We start from the raw sequence: 27,747 nt of genomic DNA on the forward strand, positions 1-27,747 counted from the left end.
GGCAGGTTGCTTGGTATAGAAGAGTTGGTGTTACCTCTGCTCTCAGTTGTGTAGGCACTCCTGGTGACTGGCTTTCAGCTCTCAGCACAGGCAGAAACCCAAAGGGTCCTGCCCCTGACTGCTTCTAGGTCCCTGTGCCCAGGGGGGCATAAATGGCACTACAAAATTTCCTCTTGTGTTGGGAATTTGGACAGAGAGTAGTTTCTGCTGAGTTCCCAGGAGTGTCCACACTTCTGAGGGTCCAGCTCTCTCCCCCACGGGATTTGGGTGCAGGGAGCTGTTTGACTGGTTCAGTTCAGTTCTGGGTACAGGCTGGACCCAGTTTTGAAATTCTTGTTCTCTTTATTTGGGGTGTGTGTGGGGGGTGGGGGGGTTGGAGACTGAACATAGAGCTTTAAGCTCCTTCTTTTGAGCTAAAGTACTTATCATTGCAATGCTAGCAGGCCTATTTAAGTTGTTGTGGTACCCAGCTCTCTACCATGTCAACTAGATCCAGCCGGCTGACAGTGCTACTGTTTCCCTTACGGTCTTGCTGGCTTCCTGTCTACTTCGCTCAAGGACTGGTTATGATTGTGGATTTGTCTATTTCTCTAGCAGTTTCTGCTTTAAGGCTTTGGATTCCTGTCATAAAGCACGGATATACGTAGGAGTGTTACACTTCTGTATGAATTGACTAGTTTCCATTTCTTAAGTAAAATAAACACTTTGGTTCTGTCTGGTAATGAAATGTATTCTGGGATAAATTTTGTCTAGGTCAAACACATTTCTCTAGTCCTGTTTTCAATAGCTAATCACAAGCGATGACATATGATCATCTTTTGTGTAACTTTTTCATGGATTTGTGTGTGTATGTGTGTGTGTGTGTGTGTGTGTGTGTGTGTGTGTGTGTGAATTCCCTTCAGAGTGACAAGTTTATTATATAAATTACAAGAATGTGGAGCTAGAAACATGGTTTAGTGCTTGAGAGCACTTGCTATTCTTCTAGAAGACCCAGGTTTCATTCCCAGCACCCACGTGGCAACATATAACCATATGTACCTCCAGTTCCAGGGTTCTGGCCCCCTCTTCTGGCCACGACTGGAACTGCACACACAGAGCACTCAAGACACACATGTAGGCAAAACACCCATACATAAAATCAATACAATTAAAACAAATAAACACCTTCCCCACCACCAAAAAAAAAAAAAAAATGTAAGTGGGTTGATTAGCCTGAGAGTTTTAGACTACGGTCTCTGTCTTCTTTCCTGTGTTTATTCCTCAGAAACTTGCTTGTACAAAGGGGCCATATTTCTAACCTATGGTCACTTATCATAGTCACGAGACTTCCTTTGACCAAAGAAATGCAGTTGTGAAGCGGGCAGAGTCTGAAAGAGCCTGTGGTGATTGATCTCCATTACTGACTTGACTGGATTTAGATTCGACTTGGAAGCACACCTCTAGGTCTGTGAGGCAGTTTTCAAAGAGGGTTGAGTCGGGAGGTCAGAGTCACCATTGTAAATGTGGGTGACACCATTCCAAGGGCTGGGGTTCCAAACCAAATAAAAAGGAAGGCAGAAGAGAATGAGGTGAGGACCAGCATTCATCTCTCTCTGCTTCCTGCATGGGGACATAATTTGGCTAAGTTGTCTCGTGAGTCAATTACCACGCCATCCTGTGCCATGATGGTCTGTCATTAACTTCTCAAACCACGAGCCCAAATAAATCTCCCCTCCTTAAGATGTATTTGTAGGGGCTGGAGAGATGGCTCAGCAGTTAAGAGCCCTGACTACTCTTCCAGAGGACCTGAGTTCAAATCCCAGCAACCACATTGTGGTTCGCAACCTTCTGTAATGGGATCTGATGCCCTCTTCTGCTGTGTCTGAAGACAGTGACAGTGTACTCATATACATAATAAATAAATAGATCTTAAAAGAAGGAAAAAAGATGCATTTGCCAGGTGTTCTATCCCAGCCAGGAGACAGGTAGGCACAGGGCCAGTGCTACCACTGGCTACTTCAATGGGTCCCAATCCTCTTTCTCATTGCCTGCAAACACAGCTCAAAAAACCCCGTGAAACTTCCCCACTCACCGTAACCCTCACGGAAGCCCACTTAGTAATCTAGAATCTCACATTTTGATATAAACGTCTCCTCCGTCACCAGCCATAAAAAACAGTGCTTACCTCTGTGAAGTAACTTCTCAAGAGTTCCTCATTCATGGCAATGGTTCCTCGAGCCCCGCTCATGTCTCTGGATGCCCCAGTGGCTCTTGTTGTCCTTATTGTGGTGTCATTGGCAGCGATGGATCCTACGGTGGCTACATGGTGAGTGAGCCCACTAGTGAGGAGGCTTCTGTGTTCTTCCCATCTTCCGTCAACCTCAATTAGCTCATGCTGCCCTTTGGTAATGGAGGCTGAGCTACTGCCTTTCACCACGCCTTCCTTGAGCTTCACCCCTCCTACGCCACCGCCGCCACCACCAACGCCTCTCACTCCCGAGTTCTCCACGTGATCAGTCACCAGAAGCGATGGCACCACCTAGGGGGTGAACACAGCTCAGAAATGAACCCAAAGGACAAAGGGTCAGTCAGTGTACTCGGCAGGAAGATGCGAGAGTCAAGTGGACGGAATGAGAGATGAGCTATTTCCTCCTAAGCAGATTAGGAAAACAGTTGGGTGGGGTGGGACGGGACACATCCCCTGGAGTCTTGCAAAGGATTTCTTTCTTCCTGCTTTAGAGCTGACTACAACCAGAAGAGGATACAAAGCCCAGATTTCTTTCTTTTTTTTTTTTTTTCCTTTTCTTTCTATTTTTTTTTTTCCCCGGAGCTGGGGACCGAACCCAGGGCCTTGCGCTGCCTAGGCAAGCGCTCTACCACTGAGCTAAATCCCCAACCCTAAAGCCCAGATTTCTTTATGTGGACTTGGTTTACCCTCTTAACCAGAACCAGTGGCACCCACCTCCCTCTTGGGGGTCCTGTGTGACAGTTACAGAACTCTGAAATTTCAGCTGGGCACATGGTCATTCAACATGGAGTCTATTTCCAATCATCCATTGCTACAAGATAGAGAGAGCCTCTTGCCTGCTGACCAATGAGGACCAAGAAATGTGCCTACAGAGCAGTTCATGATGCCTCAGCTGCTTGCTCTAGTATGAGGACAGGAGCTAGTGTCTGGGATGAAACCCATCTGTGGAGGAGCAGGGAGAAGGTAGAGTGGGGGCACGCGCTGAACGATCTCCATGTTGATCAATCCAGGACCACTCACATTTACTCAGTTTTATTATTATTTTTTTTTTATCTTTGTTTAGTCGTTGCTATGGTTTGTATACTATTGGCCAGGAACTGACACTATTAGGAGGTGTGGCCCTGTTGGAGTAGGTGTGTCACTGTGGGTGTGGACTTTAAGACCCTCATCCTAGCTGCCTGGAAGTCAGTCTTCCACAAGCAGCCTCAGATGAAGATGTAGAGCTCTCAGCTCCTCCTGCACCATGCCTGCCTGGATGCTGCCATGCTCCTGCTTTGATGATGATGGACTGAACCTCTGAGCCTGTAAGGCAGCCCCAATTAAACATTGTCCTTTATAAGACTTGTCACGGTCATGGTGTCTGTTCATGGCAGTAAAATCCCAAGACAGTGGTTTGAGAGAAAAATCTCACTGTGTAGTCTAGACTGGTCTTGAGTTTGTGACTGTTTTCCATCAGTCTCCCAACTACTGGGGTTATAGGGTTGTAGTTTGAGTATGAAATGCCCCCCCAGGCTCATGTGTTTGACTACTTGGTCCTCAGGTGGCGGGATGCTTTGGAAGATTGTGGACCCAGTAGTAGGCGGACCTTCACTAAAGGAAGTGGACCGCTGCAGGTAGACCTTGGGGTTTTATAGCCTGACACCACTCCCTGACTGCTCTCTGCTTCCAGACTATAAATGCAACGTGACCAGCTTCTTCACACTTAAGCTACCAAGCCTTCCCTGCCATGATGGTTTGTATCTCTCAAGCACTAAGCCTTTCCTTCCTTAAATCGCTTTGTCAGTTTATTTTGGCTGTAGTAACAAGGAAAGTGATCAACATGGAGAGTCACTGCTTTGACGACACTCAGGCTTCCTGTCACTTGACATTGATACACATATCCTGCAGGAAATGGAGCTTGTGGCAGATGAAGGGGAAAGGCCTAGGGTCAAGACATAACGGAGAGACAGGGGAGCTAACTATCAAGCAGTAGACAAAGGGCTTTGGGCACACTTCATAAGCGCCTTGGAGTTGGAGTTCACCTCTGTCAGCTGAATATACTGAAGAATGGAAGTGGACCCAATCCTGGCATTGAAAGGACCATTTAATAATGGGTGCTTTCCCTGTCCTTTGCTCTACACAGTTTAGTTACCTGCTGACTCATGGTCTGCACTCTCATTAGCACAGGACATACCACAGTACAGTCAAAGCCTTTCTACTCTGCTCTGGCAAACGAGAGAGAACATGCCATCGCTTGAACCTGTTGTTTAATGAAGGCATGTGCAGGAGATCCGATGACCAGTGCTCCGTCTTCGCGGTCACACTACAACATCCACACAGGTTCCTGCGACCTTGAAAGGTATGGTAGGGCTTCTTCCTCACCAGCAAGCACGTGGTCAGTTTTGCAGTCCAATTTCATTGTGACACTGTCAGATCTTACAGATGTAGGGCTCAGAGCTACAGACATTGCTACTTCCTAGATTCCAAGGACGTTAAGAGTCAAGTGCCAGCTCTTAACGTATATATTTCACAATGTAATGGCTGTGTCAGTCTTTCATGACGGAAAGTGTTGCCAACACCCTCTAAGTAAGACACCTTTAAACTCTTAACAGGAGCTGGTGGTTTACACCTGTAATCCCCACACTTTGGAGTCTAAGGCAGGAGGATTGCTTTGAGTTCAAGGCTAGTCTGAGTTATAGAGTGAGATTGTCCAAACTCCCTATGCCCCCCAATAAAGTCAGACCAGTAGCAGATCGCATCACTGTCTGACGGACTGACCTTGTCCTCGGGTGGTGCCCCTTCATTATTCCAAGGATGCAGCATCTCTATGGTCCCGGGAATGGGGGCGAAGCCTTTGGCACCCTCTCCACAGTGGCACATCAACAACAAGAGCGGCACCACTGTACAAAGCAAAGGGAAGTCAGAGGTCATTCACCAGTTAATCCACGTCACTTAGAATTCACATCTGACTTCTCCAAGCCCATGCTTCCCGTATTTGCACCTTCATCTTCCTGTTTTCTGTCTTTTCCACTCTGATGCAACCTTTCCAACCTTGCTTCGGTTCAATTACACCAAAGCCCGGAGGCAGACAGAGTCCTCTGACTCCAAGGTCTTCCTTATCACAGAGAGCCTATCTCGGGCCTCTGAGCAGAATGTGGTGACTGGATTAAGTCATTTAAACCACTGTCTCCAAAATTATTTTTGTAAGACCACTGTCTCAAAGATAAGTATCAGAGTGATCAAAAGCAGCCAGGAATGGCAGCACATGCCTGTGATTTCCCCACTATGTAGCAATTCTTCCATGCTTGGGAGGCTGAAACAGGAGGATTGCTGGGAGTTTGTGGCCAGCAGGACCTACAGAGTGAAACCTTGTCTCTAAAGCCCCATTCAAACAAAACAAGATAAAAATGCATGCATGTGTGCGTGTGTGTGTGTGTGTGTGTGTGTGTGTGTGTGTGTGTGTGTGTAATGCTCTAATCACACATCACACACACACACACACACACCTGGGAGAAAAAAAAACAGAATAAAACATCAACATATTCTAGACCATCTCAGAGTGGGGCTTTGCATAAGTCTGACTCTCTGGTTCTTCACTTTTGACTTACCCGAGCACCATTTTCTTTTCTTTGCCTGCATTTATTTATTTACCAATTAATTAATTAATCAATCAATCAGATAGGGTATTACATAGCCCAGGCTGGCCTTGAACTCAGTATGTAACTGGGAAAGATCCTGAACTCCAGACCCTTCTTCCGTCACTTCCCGAGTTCTGGGGTCACCGATGAGCTGCACAGCATATCTGATTTTACGTAATTTGGAGGTTGAGCCCAGGCATGCCACATAAACACGACCAATGGAGCCACACCCCCAGCTCCTAAGCACCGTTGTTAAAAATCAATAGTAGTCAAACGTCATGGGCTGAGTGCCAGGTTAGACTTCGGGGAAGCTGGGTAGAGAGGGCGTGGAATTCCTGGGTAAAAGATGCACGCCTGACTCCACGGTAAGTCAAGTCAGTCACGCTCAAACAGAGCTGGTGGGCTGGAGGGCCCTGTAGACCTTTGCACTGAACTAGACACCTGTAAGTGTCTTTAACAGGCTTCTCCTTTTTGCACGGAGATAGCCCGGGCTGTCTTGGAGGTGGTACTCTGCCCAAGTTCAAGTACAGTGCAACTGCAGGGCAGAACGGAGGGCAGGCAGGACTGGCTGGACACAGCTTGTTAGCGTGAGGGCACACCGAGGTGCTTAGGAAAGGGTTGACCGCAGTGGGTTAGCAGAGGCAAGCGGAGCAGCCAAGAATGGGGGCAGAGGAGACGCAATGAGTTGAGCGCGCGAATCACGCTTGGATTGGAATAAACGTTTGTAAAAACAACCTTATAAGTACACGGCGCACGGCTGTGGCAAGTCCTTTCTGAAGACCTAGTAAACTCGTCAAGGCACTGGGAATACAGGCTTTGAAGACTTACGGAGCAGAAGCAGGAGAGCCAGAATCATGAGGGCGATCGCGGCGGGGCCCAAACCGACGTAGTTGTCATACAGCGCAGCCGCACAGCCACCGCCCTCCAGACACTCGCACACGGTGAGCTGGAGGACTTGCCTCTCCAGGCAGCTGAAACCCTGGCTGTCGGAGATGAGGAAGGGAATCTCACTTCTCCCGAGCGTCCTCTCGCTTGGCTGCAGCAGCACACTGGTACCTGCCAGAGAGGAGACGCAAGAGAATGGAAACGGGCAGCTGTTGGAGGAAGAGAAATGAATCCGTGGAAAGGGTCTTCACGCGGCCCCAGGTGGAAACTTTATTTCTCCCACCTCCTCCGGGCGCCCATTCTCTGTGTTCACCAAAAATGTGTCCACAGATTTCAAAAGTTTTGCTAACAGAAGGTTGGGGTTGGACACAACTTTCATGATGATTCGATTAGCTATTGTGTGTGGTCTAACAAATGCTAGGAACTGCCACCATGCGACACGCTCCAGTCAGTGGGGATGCGACGATACACGAGATGTCATTTCTGTGAATAACATTTTCATTCGATGACACTTATATTACCAATTATTAAAAAAGAAGCTATCAAAGTAGTTTTTCAATGTAGCAGAAACTGTCTGATGTCACCCCCAGTTTTGATACTTTTCAGGATAAGCCTGTCTTATTTTTATCTTGGTCTTTTCTGTTTTTTTTGACAGTACCTTCTCTTTATACCTACTGTTTTGTTTCTTTTGTGAAAAAGTTTGGTAATGGCATTTCATGTTATTTAAATGAGCATTGTAATACGGTGAGAGACACATGAAAAAAGACAAAGTAAGTAACAGATGCGAGCACTGGGAAGTTGAGGCAGGACAGCAACAGAGTGTGAGGCCAGCACAGGCAACAGAGCGAGATCCTGTCTCAAAAAACAAGCAAACAGAAACAACAACAACCCCCCAAAAAAACAATAAAGGAATTTTTGAAGTCATAAATTTGAAAGAAGAAAGAAAGTTACATTTGTTTATTTAGAGCAGACCTGGTTCTATCTGTGTGTTCCAGTGTCACGGTCAGCATGTGGAGGTTAGAGGCAGGTCCTGGGTGTGGAACTCACTAAGCAGGCTTGGCCGCAAGGACCTTTACCCACTGGGCTGTCCTGCTCACATTATTTCTTTGAGACAGGACCTTGCTGTAGAGAACAGGTTAGTCTGGAACTTGAGATCTAATCTCAAAACAATCCTCTCGCCTCTGCCTCCCAGGATCTCACTAAAATTGTGAGGGCCATTTGTATATGTGTATTATGCAAAAAACAAACGATCGTCTCTGCCACAAACTAGTTCTGTGCCTTTCAAGAAGTTGCTACACCCCAGTTAGGCCAGCATCCTAGCCCACCATCGGGAAATAGTGTTTCTGAGCAAGGATTACATGAGACCGTGTATGCAGAAGGCGTGGTACCCAGCACATGCTCAGTAAATGTGATTTTAAACAGAACTGTTAGGAGCCCACTTCACAACACATAACTGTTACACACGGCAAAGCTCCAGTCTCTTCAGCTCGTTAAGACAGAAGCACTTGAAAAGATACTTGGAGAAAACCCAACCTCCCTTAGGACAAGCTAGATCGTTTTAAATATCCACAGGTCCACAGCGCTAAGATACAAGTGTAGGTTTAGAGTTCAGACCCTCATTTTATTTCCCTCTTAAAGCCCACACTGGGGATGCACTGAAGCACGATTTGAGAGAAGACTCATGGTCTACATTACCATCGTGACTACTATTTTTGATACAGGGTCTCACTGTGGAGCTTGGGGGATGGGGGGCTGGAACTCCTGATGTAGACTAACCTGGCCTTGAACTCACAGAGCTCTCATGGAGGGCTGTGTTCTTCCTCCCAGCACTGGGAATTCTTTCACAGTGTGCCACTATGCCTGGACTAAAAATGTACTGAAAGTTATACTGGAAATACAATTTGAGAGAAGAAATGGCCTGTTGTAAACTCTTACTTATCAATCATGCTTACTGTCTAGATGTTGATGCACTTACTTTCCTGGTGCGTGATTTTCCACTTCTGTGCTGTTCCGGGAGGCTGGTCAATGATGGAGAAGGTGAACGGCGCACTGTTCCGGGGTCCATCCAGGTCTTCCGCAGTGATGTTCACATACGGTGCATCCGCACAGACACTCCGTACCGAGTCCATCAGTACGGGACAATTGTCATTGACGTCTTCAACATTGATAAGGATGGTGCCGGTGACGGTTTTTTGAGGGTGACCTTGAAAGCAAGCAGGAGAGAGTTCAGACTCTCTGAGCGCATCACCGACCATAGACACAGGTCAGTCCAGAAGCCAATCAGATGAGGAGTGGGTGCTAGGCATTAGGATAACCCCCATAGCTTGGCTCTCAGGTTCCTATCAGTGCGAAGTCACAAAATAAGCCAAAATGGGCAGGCACACTGACGAGATGAGCCGTTTATACACAGTCAGAACAAACGCTTCTGGTGGCGGAAGTTAAAATCTAAACGCATTTAACCACGAAAACCATGTGTTTATTAGACTTACCTTTGGATATAGCCACAACCTTTACAGTGTAGGTGCCATTCTGGACGTGTCGAGATTCAAAGTCAGGAATCTTTACCAGCTTAATCTCTGAAGTGACAGAGTCCACAGAGACCCAGTTGTCGGTGTCTTGCACTTTTACGTACCTGTTACAAAACAAACGCCGGGTTCACTTTTAGTTCTGGATACATTGGAGCTAACATCTGTACCTCTTGTAGAGTTAACTTTATCCCGGTACCCTGGGTTTGAATGTCACAAGGCAGGTGGGGTAGGCGTATGCTGTATAGTCTACTGAGATATTATCAGAATGTAAAAATTACAAAAAAAAAAAAAATTAGCGGTTGACTTAAATGGAAGGAATTGAAACATGGTATAGGGTTAGGAATGAAGACTCTCAAGAAGAACTGATTAAAAATGAAATCATTGAGCTCCTGAATCTTTTTTCTCTGAAAGCAAGGAAAATCAAAGTGGAAAGCAGAGAGTAGATGCTCTTACTGGGTTTTCAGAATTATATACAGTGAATACTACTGCGTTTAACACATAAAAATACAAACACAAGCCCAACACATGAGTGTCTTGGTTCAGCCAATCACATCGATAATTTATTTTCTACTAAGTAGCTATTTAAGCACACAAGACTGGGTGTCTGACTTAGAGTGATATTTGTGCACAGTATTTGGGGGTAATCCAATTATATCCTTGAACTACATTTTAATGCCTCTCATTACTGTCTCTAGTAAATAATTATAGAGGGAGGCGAAAGTAGGACCAGGAATTCAGGTTTATCCTTGGCTACGCAATGAGTTCAAGGCCAGCCTGGGCTGATGATATCATCTTAATAAACAAACAATAAAACTAGAAAAAGCAAATGGTAACACACTTGGATTTTCACAAGTACTTTTGAATGTCAGGAATTTTAAAGTAGGCATTGATCGTCTGCCCCATTTTCCCATTTTCATAGCATAATAAGGTCGTCTAAGCAGTAAATCTAAGTGTCCCAACGGATGCATTAGGTGACGTCACTTAAAGAGCTTTGCAACTAATCTGTTGTGGAACTCTGCTTCTAGGCTCACGCGGTGTCTCAAATACTGATAAATTACTGAGTGAATAATCAGTACGACACCACACTGACAACATTAAAAATATGGTTCTCGGGGTTGGGGATTTAGCTCAGCGGTAGAGCGCTTGCCTAGCGAGCGCAAGGCCCTGGGTTCGGTCCCCAGCTCCGAAAAAGAGAAAAAAAAATATGGTTCTCTTGCTGTCCTTATTACGTTTTTAAAAGGATTTTATTTTAATATTAAATTCTGTGTAAGTGTGCTTATCTGTGTGTGGATACATGCAGGTAGCCTCAGAGGCCAGAAGAGGGGGCCAGAACCTCTGGAACAGGAGCTATGGGGGATTGAGAGCCATGCAAGCAAGGTTCAGTTCCTCTACAAAAGAGCAGGGCTCTCTCCTGCTGAGCCATCTCTCCTGATCTTCTTGAAGACTTCACTAGTTAAATGGTTAAATGATCTAACTAGCTCTGCCTCCCAGAACCCATGAAAACGCTCATGTGTGAGCCATGGTCAAGAGTGCTCCCATGCTGAAGAAAGGAAATAGGATTGCTCGGAGAAACAGCTTATCATCCTTCAAAGAACATATACCATTTCGATGATAGTCACAGGTCCCGATAAAAATAGCAGCAAGATTTAAAAAAAAAAAAAAAAAACGTCAGGAAGCCATTTTCAATTAGGTCGTTATTAGAACATACATGCTTCTCAGAGAATGCAGAGAGAAAGCGCACAGAGTAGCATCCTGGGGACTCCGGTAGGGGCTGCCGTGTTAGGTAGGTAGCGCCATGGAGGCTAAAAGTAGAGACCGCCCACCTGGGAAGAGCGGCGTGGCCTCCCGCAGGCAACATCAGTAAAGATGGCCAGGAGGAGATTCCAGGCAACAGTGGGCGATGCTTATTAATATTAAATTGGGAAAGAGTTACCTATGGCTGATAGATTCCACTAATGGAGACGCAGATGGGAACAGGAGCACACAGGTGGGGAGCTTTCTCTGCCTTCCCCTCTCTGCCACAGTGGGCCCTGGTTTTAGATGAGGTGTTTTATGGGGCGCCAGCACCCAGGGTCACAGGCACATGAACAGATGAGCAAGAGAATATCTCGGCCACAGAACAGAAAGTCCCCCAAAGCTGTGTTTCAGCAGCCGAATAACCCAACCCAAAGAACTACACAGACAGCAGGTTTGCATGGAGCTCTCCCACAGTGAGACCCTAGAGCTAAGACCTCAGAGATTTACAGTGTACACTGCCACTATAGGCGGGACACAATGGCTGCTGGGATCAATACACACTTCTAAGTAATGGCTGCTGGGATCAATACACACCTAAGCCCTCTGGAAAGGTGGCTCAGTGGTTAAGAGTGCTCCGTGACCTAGGAAAGCACCCACAGGCTGGCCCCTAGCTGCCCGCAACTCCAGGTTGAGGGAGCCCAGCACCCTCTTCTTATCTCTGTGAACTCATGTGGTGCACAGACATTCGGTCAAGTGCATACACAAAAAAGCTCACCCCTTCTTGAACTAAATAAAATGGCCTGAATAAAGATAGAAAATATACAACATGTATTTGCACATAAAATGACGTCTCTTCTATTGGAACATATATTGAAACAGTGTTTAAAAAAATGTGTTTGTAAAGTGGCATTTGTAGCAAGACTTTCTCTTCACTCACTTATTTGAGACAGGGTCTCCCTGCGTAGCTCAGCTTGGCCAGGATCTCAGAATTCCTTTGCCTCAGCCCCTACAGTACTGGATTACAGGCAGGAGCTGGCATTCTTAGCACACAGTTAATCTTATCTACTATTTCCTTACGCCCTAGTGTGCTGGGAACGAGGAGAGTTTCCCAGTTATTTTCTGAGATGGTTTTTAGTCTTCTCTACTAGAGCTGATTCAGAGGTGACCAGCTTAGCCTCCACCTCCACATAGGGTCTGAGGGTCTGAGGGTCTGAGGGTCTGAGGTGCTGAGGTGCTGAGGGGCTGAGGGGCTGAGGTGCTGAGGGGCTGAGGGCTGCTGAGGGACTGAGGGCTGAGGTGCTGAGGGGCTGAGGTGCTGAGGGCTGAGGGGCTGAGGGGCTGAGGTGCTGAGGGGCTGAAGGGCTGAGGGGCTGAGGGACTGAGGGGCTGAGGGGCTGAGGGGCTAAAGGGCTGAGATGTTGAGGGACTGAGATGCTGAGGTGCTGAGGAGCTGAGGGACTGAGATGCTGAGGGGCTGAGGTGCTGAGGGGCTGAGGGGCTGAGGGGCTGAGGGGCTGAGGGGCTGAGCGATGGCTATCGGGATGGATGCCCTCCTCCTTCCTTCAGTGACAAGCTCAGTTTGGAGGAACTGATTTCTCAGATTTTTGGCAAAGTAATCCCGGGGTGTGAAGGAATGAGCTGCTTAGATTCCACTATGAGTTTTAAAATCAGGCATTTCAGAAAACAGGTATGTTAGATAATTAAAACCCGGAAATACACTCACAACCATATCTTACGTTACATCAGCTGCCTTTCCAGTGTCTTCATCGAAAACTTGAAATTTTCCAATCGACCGGCTGAGGCTGGATCGATCCATCGCCTCACTAGCTCGGAAGGTGACTGTGCTGCTCTTGAAATGAATGCCTTCGACCACGTTCTTGACCTTGACAGTGATGGGAATGGGCGTGGGCTTGTACTTGCTCACAATGGACTTGTGGAAAGCTGCTTTGTTCGTGACAAGGATGCTCAAGTCCAGTTTCTTCATTTCTTCATAGTCCAATTCCTGGAGATACAAAGCCAGAGTTAATACAGCGGAACCAGAGCACAGGAGCACACACAAACACACAGACACGTGCATGCCCACACATATATACAACATAGAAACACAGACATACAGACACACACAGAGATAAAACACAAAGAGACACACAGACACACAGAAGACAGATACACAGACACATACAAGACAAAGACAGACACACACACAAACATACACACACAACATAGACACTCAGACATACAGACACATACAAGACATAGATACACAGACATACAGTTAAAACACAGAGAGACAGACACACACAAGACATAGACAGACACACATACAACAGGCACACAGACATACAGACACACACACGACATAGATACACAGACAGACACACACATAGATAAAACAGAGAGACACACACAGAAGACAGATATACAGACACACACAAGACATAGATAGACACACAACATAGGCACACAGACAGACACACAGACACACACAAGACATAGATATACATACAGACAGACACACACACAGATAAAACAGAGATACACAGACACACACAAGGCAAACAGAGACACACACACAAATAAAGCACAGAGAGATACACACACACAAGACATAGACAGACAGACAGACAGACAGACACACGCGGACTTAAATAAGAACTCAGGGAGACACAGCTGTGCCAAGCAGTCCACTTCTACATTGAAGTAACTAACTGCAAATCCTGTTAATTTGGAAATTCACAGACATGAGGGATGTTTATGAGTTTCTCCTCCTCCTCCTTCTCTCCTCCTCCTCTTCTTCTTCCTCCTCCTTTTCCTCCTCCTTCTCTTCTTCTTCTTCATCATCACTATTGCTATTATTTTTACTCTGAGGATTTTCTCACTGTACTTTATCAACTTTAACCTCATCTCCCAACTCCTCCCAGATGCAAGCCCACTTTCCTCTCACTCAACTCTGCTCTCCCTCTCCCTCTCGCTCACAGAGAGCCCAGGTTTTGCTGCCTAGTTATTCTTGGCCACGAGGCCATGACACCTGGTCAATACACCAGGCATCACATGATTAAAGAAAGCCGACTTCTCATCTAGCAGCCATCAAATGCAGGCGGCCCCTCAGTGAGGGGTGGGACTTTGTTCCGACCGTTCCCCTTCCATGTAGGGAATTTGCTTGGCTTCAGCATGTACATGCCTTGCACATGCTGTCTCAGTCTCGGGGAGTTCACATGTGCAAAACACTTTCCTTGAGTCACTGCCCACCTCGGGCCCCTCTAATTATTACTATTCTGGGGACAAATACCTGAAGATCTTCCTTGGCCTGGAACTCACTCTGCCCATAGCACTGGCCTTGAACATTTCATCATCTTTCTGCCTGTCCTCCTTACATGCTACCTTACGTGGCCTGAGCCAACACGTCCAACAAGCAAGTACTTTCAGTTTATTTTGGTAAAGGTCACAGTTATTTTCAGAAGCATATTTATTTTTAACAAACAAAAGTGATTTTTTTTCCAAAGGAGAAATTAATGGGCATTTAATGAAAATTAATAATCGGTAACATATTTCATGAATTTGTTTTTGATAAATGGGGCTATCGAGTACACGGTGTCTGGGCTGGAGAGTTTATGTCCACTTGACACAAGCTAAAGTCATCTGAGAGGAGGGACCTTCAATTAAGAAAATGCCTCCATGAGATTGGGCTGTAGAAAGCCGGACGAGCCTTTCTAAATTAGTGATTGATGGGAGAGGCCCAGTCCACGGTGGGTGGTGCCGTTCCTGGGCTGCTGGTCCTGTGTTCTATAAGAAAGCAGACAAAGCAAGCCATGGGGAGCTGCCATGGGGGGTGGGGGAAGGAGAGAGAAAGAGAAAGAGAAAGAGAAAAGAGGATATATAAGAAGAGGAGAAGGAGAAGGAGGAAGAGGAAGAAGAGGAGGAGGAGGGAGAGAGCCACTCACAAGAGCCCAAAATGACTGGATTATTTAGAGAGGAGCCTCGGGTGGAAGGGGAGCCCAGCCACAGGGCTGGAAAGTTCAAGGTCGAGAGCAGGGTAAGTCAGGTAGGTACTGAGGGATGCTGGGAGAACCTAGAGGTCAGGTCTGCTTTGATGTGTAAAATACGGACCTCAGTCCTTTGTCTCTGTCCAAACCAAACACCAGCCCCAAAGGTCCATCCCTTTGCTTGGAAATTTCCACTTCTTCCTTCTAAAGTAGGTCCAGCTCTTAAAATATTGAAGTCCAGCAATCAAAAGCCCACTCTGACTCAATTAACATGTCCAATTAAAATTAAACACCTGACGTGGGAGAGCAGGTTACTTTCTTTCAAACTGCAGCCCTTAACGATACTTGCAAGTAAAACCACAATCGATTTTTCTCTGAAAGGCAAGTAATTGAGCTCTGGCCCATCGAGCCCCTGCTGCTAGAAGTGTGCTGTGTGACTGGGATCTGCGGTCCTGATCTGACTCCGAACTGTAGCATGTCTGCTTTTTTCCATATGGCTGCACCAGAAAGGAGGTTTCTGATTCCGAGCAATGCCCGTACCGGTCGATATCCTTGCGAGGCACCCGTGAGAGCATGGGACTCAAAACATGTTAGTCTCTCTGATAGCTACAGACCCACACTGGTGGTGGACACTCAGAACTCACCTTGACAAGGGTCACGATGCCTTCGTTAGTCTGCGTGTCAGTCTCGATGTGGAAATAGCCCCCTTCATTTCCTGATGCGAATGTAAAGTTTGCTAGCCAGTTATCCGAGCCCACTTCATCCGCGTCGGTCACTTTGATCCGCATGACTTCTACATTGACCTGGTTTTCTTCCACTACCCCCTCGTACTGCAGAGCACAAACACAGCTTTCATTAATGCAATCACGTATTTTTAGTTGAGAGTCAAGAGACAGTAAGGCTACTATAAAACGGAGTTACCGTTCCGTATTCCACCACAGGTATATTGTCATTGACATCCAAAATGCGAATCTGCACTTGGGCTTGTTGCACGGGTTTGTCTGTTATCTGCCCGTCACCGTCTCTCGCTTCCACTGTCAAGGAATAGCTGCTGTGTTCCTGAAGAACGAGAAGAAACGAGGAAGACCATCTGAGGGGGTCATTTACAGACCCGGAAGATGCCGTTCTGGTTTTGGTTCACTTATCTGTGGGAAATGGGCTGTGGTCTAGTCCATTCATAAGCGTCTTCTGTGGTCATCGACTACTGGTGAGGAGGTGCTATTTATATCTACACACAGTCAGAGCTTTTACAGAGGGGCAGAACAGGGGCAGGGAGATTTCCATAGCCCTCAACTACGTCACCAGGGATAGTCTTGGGAGATTTTCAAACGGAGGTGGACTGTGCGTGCTGCAGTTTGCTCTGCCCCAGAGGTGCGTGGCTGCTTCTGTTTTCCTCTTATACTTTTTAATCTGAGTTAAACGCTAAGTCAGGAAGACTTGGCTGGGGTCCAGACTAGAAACATGTCCGACAGATGCCCTGAGGAGTCGAAAATGCCACTCAGAAGCATTTAAAAAAAAAAAAATCTCAAACCAAAAATAGTGTACCCTTTTCTGGAGGAGGAGGAAGGAAGGACAGAGGTTCCTGGTTGTCCTTAGATGTATGAGAAAACATAAGAACCACTGCACAGCCCAGCCCAGCCCAGCCCAGCCCAGCCCAGCCTAGCCCAGCCCAGCCTAGCATAGCACAGCATAGCACAGAACAGCCCAGCCCAGCCCAGCCCAGCCCAGTATAGCACAGCACAGCATAGCACAGCATAGCATAACACAGAACAGAACAGCCCAGCCCAGCCCAGCCCAGCCCAGCCCAGCCCAGCCCAGCCCAGCCCAGCATAGCACAGCATAGCACAGCATGGCCCAGCCCAGCCCAGCCCAGCCCAGCCCAGCATAGCACAGCATAGCACAGAACAGCCCAGTATAGCACAGCACAGCATAGCATAGCACAGCATAGCCCAGCCCAGCCGAGCCCAGCACAGCATAGCACAGAACAGCCCAGCCCAGCCCAGCCCAGCCCAGCCCAGCCCAGCCCAGCCCAGCCCAGCCCGAAGCAAGACAGTAGAAAAAGCAACCTTTTTCATATATGTGGCCTCCTGGTTAGGGCTACATTGAGTGTGCCTGGGGTTTAAGTGACTCAGCAGCCACATTAGTGAGGGAGGGTCCCGTGTGGGATGGAGAGAGCTGTGTCTCTGAAGCTCTTGGCTGGACAGTCACTAAATCCTTTCGAGCCTCAGTCTCCTTAAGTGTAAGATGGGAATCAGCTGGATTTGCCTCACAGGGACTCAGTGTGGATGAACTTGCTTAGAAGATCCTCCAGGTAAGTACCCCATGAGTGAGCCATGGCTATCAGCTCAATGGCCACACTTGAGGCAGCAGCTTGCTCAAAGGAATACTTTCCCACTCCAGTTTGATGTGAGAGAGCAGGCCACAGAAGTTAGTCCCTAGTCAGATTCTTAAACCTCGCAAAGACCTGAATAGGAACGTTGGCTGAGGTCCTTCCTGTTCGAGCATCTGGTTCTGAAACATGTCACAGCACGGCTGCTTAAGATTTACATCTGACAGCACTGCAGTGTCCTCAGGATCCCCAACATTTTACCTTGTATGCTGTAAAAATTCTGTGTGTGTGGCACTTAAAGCCTATCTATTTCCGCTTTGATTAAAACATTAGAATTAAGGGATGAAGAGATGACCCAGTTGCTAGGAGTACTGGAAGCTTCCTCAGAGGACCCAGGCTTGGGTCCCAGCACCCACAGAGCATTCACAGCTGTGTTGTAACTGCTGTCCCAGGGGACTAACACCCCTTCTGACCTCCGCAGGCACCAGGCGGATATGTGGTGCCAGACACAAGCAAAACACTAATATGCATAAAGGCAAAACAATTTTTTTTTGAAATCAAAATAAAATGTTTGAGAGAATAATCTTTCTACGAAACTACTCAAATTCCTAATTTTCTTTTTTTTTTTTAAAAAGATTTAAAACAAGACTTTTCTCTATTACGAACTTTTTAATTCTCCTTTCTGCTTTTGAGACTAAGTCTTACTATGCAGCCCTAAGGGTAACCTGGAACTGCCTACATAGAACAGGCTGCCCTTGAGCCTGTGGAGAGCTTCCTGCGTCTGTCTTCCGACGGCTAGGCCGTGCTCCATGTCTGAGTCATAAGGCAAAATTGTAGTCTTCAGAAGCTGGAAAGAACCCAGATGCCCTTCAACAGAGGAATGGATACAGAAAATGTGGTACATCTACACAATGGAATATTACTCAGCTATCAAAAACAATGACTTCATGAAATTCATCGGCAAATGGATGGAACTGGAAAATATCATCCTGAGTGAGGTAACCCAATCACAGAAAAACACACATGGTATGCACTCATCGATAAGTGGATATTAGCCCAAATGCTTGAATTACCCTAGATGCACAGAGCACATGAAACTCAAGACGGATGACCAAAATGTGATTGCTTCACTCCTTCTTTAAAAGGGGAACAAGAATACCCTTGGGAGGGAATAGGGAGGCAAAGTTTAGAACAGAGGCTGAAGGAACACCCATTCAGAGCCTGGCTCATATGTGGCCCATACATATACAGCCACCCAATTAGACAAGATGGATGAAGCAGAGAAGTGCAGGCTGACAGGAACCGGATGTAGATCGCTCCTGAGAGACACAGCCAGAATACAGCAAATACATAGGCGAATGCCAGCAGCAAACCACTGAACTGAGAACGGGACCCCCGTTGAAGGAATCAGAGAAAGAACTGAAAGAGCTTGAAGGGGCTCGAGACCCCATATGTACAACAATGCCAAGCAACCAGAGCTTCCAGGGACTAAGCCACTACCTAAAGACTATACATGGACTGACCCTGGGCTCCAACCTCATTGGTAGCAATGAATAGCCTAGTAAGAGCACCAGTGGAAGGGGAAGCCCTTGGTCCTGTCAAGACTGAACCCCCAGTGAATGTGATTGTTGGGTGGAGGGCGGCAATGGGGGGAGGATGGGGAGGGGAACGCCCATATAGAAGGGAAGGGGGAAGGGTTAGGGGGATGTTGGCCAGGAAACCAGGAAAGGTAATAACAATCAAAATGTAAATAAGAAATACCCAAGTTAATAAAGATGAAAAAAGAAAAATTGTAGTCCTCATGTCAGGTTTCCCAACCTTGCCCTAGTCTCATTTCAATATGAACACAGTGCACGGCAATTTGGACGGCTTGCATTCCGAGAGCTCGACAGCATACGTTGCTAGTAACTGCCTTATTGGCAGCACGTCCCTACACAATAACTCTTGTTGAGTTATTCCGTGAGTGAGGAATACAGGGCTAATTAAAATGAGAACATAAAAATCGAGGGAGTGGAGAAACTAGGGAGGGCAAGACACGAGGGTGACAGGTGACAGGTGACATTAACTTACCTCTCTGTCCAGAGCAAAGCTGGTTGTGTAGATCTCCCCCGTGTCTTTATTTAGGTAGAACACAGGAGTGTTTGCAGGCTCCTGAGAGACAATTCTGTAGGAGATTTTAGAGTGCAAGGTCTGAGGATCGTCCGCGTCCGTCGCGGTGATTTTCATCACAAGTGTATCTGTCATGAGGAACGAGGCATCGGAGGTTAAGGACTCCTACAGATCACTTCCTCTTTCATTTATTCTTCTAGCTGCTTCCTGCAAGGAGCTGAGGTTCTTATCAGAATTTCACTATACCACTGTCAAAATAGAGATGTCAGGGGGTGAGGGCACGTGTCGCCAAGTCTGCTGAACTGAGATCGACCCTTGGGGCCACACGACGGTCCGTGAGAACTGAACCCCAAAGGCTGTTCTCTGGCTTCCAAGCACGGAATTAAGAGGGGGAAAATAAAATAGGAATAAATAAAAAATTGCTATATTAGGGCCACTTGTTTGATCTAATAGCCAAGACTGAGAACCATTGGATGCTTATTCAGATGCAAACAAATTAGGAGAAGCACAACTATTCTTTTTTTATTATGATCAAAGAGAAATCTCTCTTTCGGGTCTTAGAGTACTTCATTGAACAATGATGTCAGCATGCAGTAAAAATAATATAAATCAGAGGTCAATGACACCCCACAGTAGCCCAAAACCAGAAGGCTGTTTGATTTTGCTCATAGAATTTTAGTGGAACACAGCCCTGGCCACTTTGCATAGTGTCTACTGCCAACTTCCCCTTATAGAGCAGGCGTCATTGGTTGCTATGGAGACCATAACACAACAGTTGTGCCAGTCTAGCATCTCTCCGAAAGATCACGATTCCTAAGGTCTTATACATTTACAGTAAATGTATAAGGAGTAAGGGGTTCATTAATATTATATTTCCAGGGAGTAATATTCAACTTTTACTAAAAGAATTTTGTGTTCTATATATGGAGAATAAATGATCTGGTCGTATATCCCTACAGCCAAAAAAGGAAAGAAAAGAAATATATTTTGGTCTGGAGAGATGGCTTAGTGGTCAAGAGCACTGGCTGCTCTTGCAGAGGACTCAGGATTGGTTTTTAGCATCCATGGATCAAGTGGTGGCTTACAAGTGCCTGTAACTAGTTTCAGGGGATCCGATGCCCTCCCTCTTCCGGCCTCGCCTGCCCCTGGATGCAAGCGATGCATGCATGGACGAGAGCGCACATGCCAACACACAGAGCTAAAGGAAGAAATGCACGCATGGACAAGAGCACACATGCCAACACACAGAGCTAAGGAAGAAATGCACGCATGGACGAGAGCGCACATGCCAACACACAGAGCTAAGGAAGAAATGCACGCTTACGTGCTGCACTCAGTTCCTCTATGGACCCGACAAAGACCTCCTGTGTGAACACTGGCTCATTGTCATTGATGTCCAGAACTTTGATGCGGAGCTCTAAGGGCTTCTCCAGGTTGTTTCCTCTGGAGTCCAAGGCATAGCCTGTCAGCTGAATTATGACATGAACATTAGCAGATTTGCTATAGTAAATCAATTGCTATGTAATTGTTTTATAACCACAAAAGGTATAATTATTCCTTCTTACCAGGAAAAATGGCGTTTCTTCCCGGTCAAGAATACTGGTGATGTTCAGGTCTCCTGTGTTCCTATCAAACACGAATATACCGAAGGGTGGCTCTGTAATTCCCTTCCCAGTGTACTTGTAGGTGATCTTTATTCCCCTTTCTTCTGCAAGGTCAGAGTGTATCTAGCAAAAAAGAACAGAAAAGTGCCTCAAGTTAAAACCTTTATGATTTATATGAAAACATTTAATGGCAATGTCCTTTTGAAGGAGTTGTGGAATGGACAGGTGACCTGGTGCCATGGAACCAAGTGCTAATTGTGTCTCAGCGCACACAAGGGTATTGTAGTGGCTAGGTGCTCAGCCTCCCTGGGTCTCAGTTTCCCTTCCCTTCCCTTGCCCTTCCCTTCCCTTTCCTCCTTTCTCTTTCTCTCTCTCTTTTTTCTTTCTTTCTTTCTTTCTTTCTTTCTTTCTTTTTTCTTTCTTGCTTGCTTTCTTTTTTTGCTTTCTTTCTTTCTTTCTTTCTTTCTTTCTTTCTTTCTTTCTTTCTTTCTTTCTTTCTTTCTTTCTTTTTCAGTTTATATCCTGCTCACAGCTCCCAACAATCTACTCTCCTCCCAGTCCCACACTCACAAATCCCTCCCCTCATTACCCCCCTTCCCCTGCCCTTGGCTACTACCCCACCCTTGGACATCAAGTTGTAGCAGGATTAAGTGCATCCTCCTTTACTGGGGGGGCCTCAGTTTTCTTATCTGTGAAATGGAGAACAGAACAGTGTTTAGGACTATTGTGGAATTAAGATACAGTTGGGCTACGTCTTGGAAGGGAAGTAGATTTTTTCCCTTTGGTGTACTAGGGCAGAAACCAGGGACTTACGCTTGCTAGTGGAGAGCTCTTACTGAGCTACAGTCACTGGAAGTTGGTATTATGAGATAGGATTTCACATAGTTCAGGCTAGCCTCCAACTTTCTATGTAGCCGGGGATGACCCGAATTCCTGATCCTCCTGCATTTATCTCCCAAGAGATGGGAGTACATTTTAAATTTGTTACATACACTAACTTAAGAATCAAAAATAACTTTCATAAATCCAGCCAACTGCCCAGAAGATATTAACACAGAATCTTCCCAGATACAGCTGAATACAGCTAGGTACTTTCTCTGCAGGGGACAAACACTTGAGCGAATCAATTTTTGTCTCTAACCGCTGGGTCCCCTCCAGTCAGCCTCTTTATTCTCCATAAGCGATCTTCTTATTCTGACCCAAGTTCGCATTAATTGCATTTCCCTGTGTGCCTCCCCAGGCTTCCTCATCTCTGTCATCTGCTGTCACACATCACTGAAGGCGTCCATCTCTACCTGCCCATCCCGTCTCCATATTGAAACCTTGGCATTAATACACATTCTTCCGACGGTTTCCCAGTCTACGCTGGGGGCGTCTGCTGGGAGAGTATTACTTTTAGAGGGAGAGTTTGGAAAGTGGGATAATTTCCTGAGATATTTTGCCTTCTGTGTGAAGTAATTTTAAAGGCGTATTTTATGCAGTGGGATGGGGGTGGGCAAGTTTGTGCATGGAAGTGCACAGGCTTGCAGAGGCCGGGGCGAGGGGTCAGATCTCCTGGAGCTGTAGTTACAGGCGGTTGTGAGCCACATGAGGCGCTGGGAACCAAACTCAGGCCCTCTTCAAGAGCAGCCTGTACTCTTCCTCAACTGAGCCACCTCTCCAGCACCTTACTTTTTGTGAAAATTTTACTTTTAACGACTTGCGTGATTAAGATGAATAAGAACAGCAAATGCCGTTTTAGGTGTCAGTTTATGAAACCTATTGAAAGGACGGATGACTGAGATAGCCAAGCCAAGACAGCGGCAAGCAAGGTCCAAACGAAACAGCCCGTTGCCTGTACACACGCTGCACTGTGAAGCCACAGGGAAAGTCTAGATTTTAGAAGGTTTTCCATTAACAGTGTGGTTGGGGCTGGAGAGCCGGCTCAGTGGTTAAGAACACTGGCTCCTCTTGCAGAGGACCTGGGTTCAGTTCCTCGAACTTATATGGTGGTTCACAAGTGTCTGTAACTCCAGACTCAGGGGATCCAAGGCCCTCTTCTAACTTCCGTGGACACTGCATGCATGTGGTAAACACATTCACGTGGGAAAACACAAATACACATAAAATAAAAGTGAAAAATACTGGTTATGTTAAAAAAAATTAGTATGACACAGTACTAGAAAAGGGGAACTGTTTTCTTTGATTCTATAGCTGCATTTCTCTTATAGAAGCCCTTCACATATATGATTGAAAAATTGATGATGATGGACCTTGGATGCAGGTGAGTAGACATTTACATGATGTTTACTGAATAGCCAGCCCATGCACATGCAGGGCACAGGCAGGACAGAGAGCCCTAAGGACAAAGCCTCATGTGGAACTTCTATACTAATGAGGGAGGCAGACAGCAAGCTAGCGGTGTCTGGCCAATGTCCGGCAGTCAAATATGCTGTAAGCCAAAACCACACAGGACGAAAGGTCAGAGAGAAAAGAGACTGAGGCAGAGAGAGGACGTGATACTCGAGCAGAGATGTGATGATGTCATGTACCAAATCCCCATGGGGAACCGACTCCGGGAGAAGGGGACAGTGAGTGTCCAAGGCAGCGGAGTGAACTGTGGCCAGTTCAGAGGATGCAGTGAAACAGGGGGTGGGAATCCAGGAAGAGAGAGGCCAAGGCCAGCAGTGCCATGGGCTCCCACAGACCATGTTGGGGGTGATTTGTCTTTTCTGAACTTTGCTCTTACTAATTCCAGAGAAAAGGCTTCGTGTGGGCGAGAACTTGGCAAGAGTGAAACCAGGAAGACCAGGTGAGAGGCAGCGATGGACATTGGCAGCGGGACTGAGGAGACATGGATGGTTTGTGCTGTATTTCAGGGTAAATTGATAGTAACTGCTGTGTCCACAAGGCCCATGCTTCCTGAGGAGCTCAGGAATGTTTGTGGTAGCTGGAGGAGACGGTGTCCTCCTCTGTGCGGTCACTGGGGACCATGTAGGAAGAAAGGAAAAGGAAGGGGCAGCCAGCTGGTGGCGGGGAGGGACATAACAAGCATCACAAATACGTTAAAGCTGTTAGAACATAAAGGACGTTCAGCAGGACGGCTCTGCAGGTAAAGGCCCTTGCTGCCAAGCCTGGTGACAACCTGGGTTCAGTCCCCGGGACACACGTGGTAGAGGAGGACACTCTCACGGTTGTCCGCCGACCGCCACATGAGTGTGACACTTCCCCACTAAACCAACATGAAAACAGTCAATAAACACTGCAAAGAAAGAAAGAAAGAAAACCTAGGCCTGCTCTTCTCAACCTCCCTAATGCTGCGACCCCTTAACACAGTTCCTCATGTCGTGGTGACCCCAACCAGAAAATTATTTCACTGCTAATTCACAACTCCAATTTTGTTACAGTTATAAATCATGTAAACATCTGTGTTTGGTCTTAGGCTGTGCCCGTGTAAGGGTCATTCAACGACCACACACCACTGACCTAGACGGAGTTACAGTGCTAGTCACAGAATATAAAGAAGAGCTTTGAGTAGACCAACAAGAGGGCTTGCGGACCCAGGTTTGCACGGCTGACCTCACTTTGGGATTCAGAGTACTCCATGCAGGTTTTCCGCCATGAACTTTATTTGAAAATTGGAGTCCTCTTGAGGGGAAAAGAGAGCTGTGAATCACTAGTTCTAGAAGACAGGCATACAGCGCTGTCCCAAGCCAAGAGGGACATATGTCATAGTCATGCTTCCTCAGACATCAGACCCCAGTCTGCTTGCTTTTAGTGATATTACACCTTCTTTTGAGTATTGTAAGGTTTATTTATTAGACTAAGTTTGACCCAATATCTGATTCCTCAAGTTGTAGCTGAATCAGATCCTAAAATCGTACGTTAAAAGGTAACTTCCGGTCATTTTCAAACACATCTTGAATATTTTAGAACCCGCTATGTACATCACCTGATTGGAAAGTGGACCTCGTAATTTTCATACGCCACAGCCTTAACCACCCGTCCAACACATACGCCATATTGCTCTGTAGCCAGTACCTTGGCGATTGGGTTCTTTTTGGAAAGGTCTTCTCCCTCTCGAAGAGCCACAGGGGCAGTGATCCAGGCCCTCTTTTGACGAACCAAGTGAGTGCGCTTAGGGAACAGTCTGTCTTCACCTCTCGTGCTGAAGACCTGTTACGAGAATTACCTTTCGTTATCACACACCCCAAAGCTTTGGTGAGGCATTCTGTAACTTCCTAAACTTAAAAATAGTGCATGCGTTAAGGTATTAGTTACAATAAACACGATTAAAAATAGCGCAAGACAACATTTCAAAACTTTAAAATATTTAAATTTTATTTTATGTGCATTACTACAGGGGTGTCAGATCTCCTGGAATGCGAATTACAAATGGTTGTGAGCTCCAGGTGGGTGCTGGGACCTGAACCTGGGTCCTCTGGAAGAGCAGCCAGTACTATTAACCACTGAGTCCGTCTCTTTGGCCTCCCAGGTTTCAAAGGTTTTTTAAGTTTTACTTTCACAAAGGAAGTGTATGTGTTCTGCTAAACTCCGCATGCACACGAGAAATGGCCTCCCAGCTGTTAATGTGGCAGAGTTTGCTCTCCACAGTTAGAACAGATTTCCAAAGTGAATGGTAAGGTCCCAGGGAGTGGTGCTATTAGAAGGTGACCTTGTTGGAGTAGGTGTGTCACTATGTGTGTGGCCTTTTTAAGACCCTCATCCTAGCGGTCTGGAAGTCAGTCGTCCACAAGCGCCTTCAGAGGAAGATGTAGAACTCTCAACTCCTCCTGCACCATGCCTGTCTGGATGCTGCTGTGCCCCCCCACCTTGATGATGATGGACTGAACCTCTGAACCTGTCAGCCAGCCCCAATTAAATGTTGCCCTTTATAAGAGTTGTCTTGGTCATGGTGTCTGTTCACAGCAGTAAAACTCTAACTAAGACAGTGAGGCTGACAAAAGGCTGACAAACACCCTAGTCTCTCGCAGGTTAGAGACAATACCAGTCACGGACTTTCCTTTCTTACGAGCTGACAACTGAGATTCACTTTCTGTGATGACTTTTGGGTTAAAAATACAGACCTGCAGGTTTTAGGACTTACTCTTTAGAAACCACTGATATAAATTAGATCCTTCCAGGCAAGGTTGTACATGCTGTGATCCCAGAAATGGCTCTGTGCTGGCTGGTTCCTCTACCCTTCTACCCGTATTGTTGCACTAAGTAAGTATGTTTTATTGTAAGTTATTTATGCTGTCATTCACTTTTCTCAGAATGTGACTGTAATTTAAAACATTTTTTTTCAATTACAAATTTTCATGCACTATATTCTAATCATGTTTCCCCTCCCTCCCCCCCTCCCAGATCCCCCCGCTTCCTCCCCTCTTAACTTCACGCCTGCTCTCTGTCTCTGTCTCTTTCTTTCTCTGACATACTCTCACAGTAAGAACCAGATGAGATCATTTAGAACTTAAGTTATAAGTCTGGAGAATGGCCCAGGGAAAACCTTCCACGATCTCCAAGATATGGATATGAGCTCACTATGCTGACCAGGCTGGCCTCCAACTGACAGAGAGACCCACCTGCCACTGCCTCCTGAGTGATAAGACCAAAGGAATGTGTGTGCCAAGCCTGGCAAGGCAGTGATTGATTGATTTATAAATAAAATATGTACTGAGCATTGTTTGATGTGTGTTCCTCTGTGCTTGTTTGAATGGGAAGGTCCAGGTTTAAGGGAGTGTAGATTTCCAATCTAGTAAAACATAGTAAGTCTGTCTACCACAAAACTAGAGCACTGGGTCCCCCAGATCCTCCTTAGTTCCTTACCTCTAAGTGAAGTCCATCTCCAAAGTCCAAGCAGACCTGTAAAATAAAATTATAGACATTAAAAATAAGAGTAACTATCATCAGGCTTTGGAATTGTAATGCTCTCCCCTGCCTTCCAAAAACCAGATTCAGAGGGCAGACTCTACCTCCTTCTTTGGTCCACAAAGTCTCCTTCAGATATATATATATATATGCATATGAAAATATATGAATTTGTATACACACACACAGACACACACACACACCGATACACAGACATACAGAAACACACACAGACTCTCTCTCTCTCTCTCTCTCTCTCTCTCTCTCTCTCTCTTCACACACACACACACAACACACACACACGGATATATGGGAGGGCATGCATGTGACACAGGACGCAGAGCCTGAGAGTTTTTGCACCATGTGAGACCTGGGGATTGATCTCAGGTTGTCAGACTCAGTAGCAAGTGCCTTTACCCGCTGAGCTGCCTTGCTGCCCTGAGAACTAGTATTTTAACAAACAAAGTACATCTGGGAATGTGGCTCAGGGGTAAAGGGATGTGCTGTGCAAACCTGACTACTCTGAAGCCGTGTGCTGTAATGCTAGCACTCCTACAGGGTCAGGGAATCGCCCAGAAGCTGGGTGCTGGCCTGTCACAGTAAGACAGTAAGAGAAACTGCCTCGACAAGTGAGGACTGACGCCCCAGATTTGTCCTGACACTCACATGCAAAGCGAATAGACAAAAATTAAAAATGAAATCATTTGCCTCTTGCCACCTTAGGCCTCCTCCATTTTCTCCTCACCCTGAGGCTTTATCTCGTGCTTACAGGGGCCTTTCCTCAGGGCTGTGCAAATGTGTGCTCCATTCGGACGACAAACTACGGTCACTGTAGCTGGGTCTCTCTCACTGTGCCCCCACCATTGGCATCTCGAACT

The 27,747-nt window shown here is 46.4% G+C and overlaps 1 protein-coding gene across 1 annotated transcript in view; it reads right to left on the reverse strand.

Annotated features, from left to right (window-relative positions):
* The window catches only part of Dsg2 (desmoglein 2), a 49,801-nt gene that overhangs the window by 7,606 nt on the left and 14,448 nt on the right, over window positions 1–27,747 (reverse strand). Inside the window, exons 2-14 of the mRNA XM_032885683.1 lie at window positions 26,828–26,863; window positions 25,040–25,174; window positions 20,981–21,142; window positions 20,740–20,884; window positions 19,377–19,543; window positions 15,899–16,036; window positions 15,622–15,807; window positions 12,731–12,996; window positions 9,219–9,361; window positions 8,705–8,932; window positions 6,673–6,900; window positions 4,985–5,106; window positions 2,165–2,518 (exon numbers count right to left, since the gene is read on the reverse strand). Coding sequence (XP_032741574.1) covers window positions 2,165–2,518; window positions 4,985–5,106; window positions 6,673–6,900; window positions 8,705–8,932; window positions 9,219–9,361; window positions 12,731–12,996; window positions 15,622–15,807; window positions 15,899–16,036; window positions 19,377–19,543; window positions 20,740–20,884; window positions 20,981–21,142; window positions 25,040–25,174; window positions 26,828–26,863 — 2,310 coding nt within the window. The remainder of the gene's footprint in view (window positions 1–2,164; window positions 2,519–4,984; window positions 5,107–6,672; window positions 6,901–8,704; window positions 8,933–9,218; window positions 9,362–12,730; window positions 12,997–15,621; window positions 15,808–15,898; window positions 16,037–19,376; window positions 19,544–20,739; window positions 20,885–20,980; window positions 21,143–25,039; window positions 25,175–26,827; window positions 26,864–27,747) is intronic.

Source organism: Rattus rattus, chromosome 15 (assembly GCF_011064425.1).
Source record: "Rattus rattus isolate New Zealand chromosome 15, Rrattus_CSIRO_v1, whole genome shotgun sequence".
NCBI classification, from domain to species: Eukaryota; Metazoa; Chordata; class Mammalia; order Rodentia; family Muridae; genus Rattus; species Rattus rattus.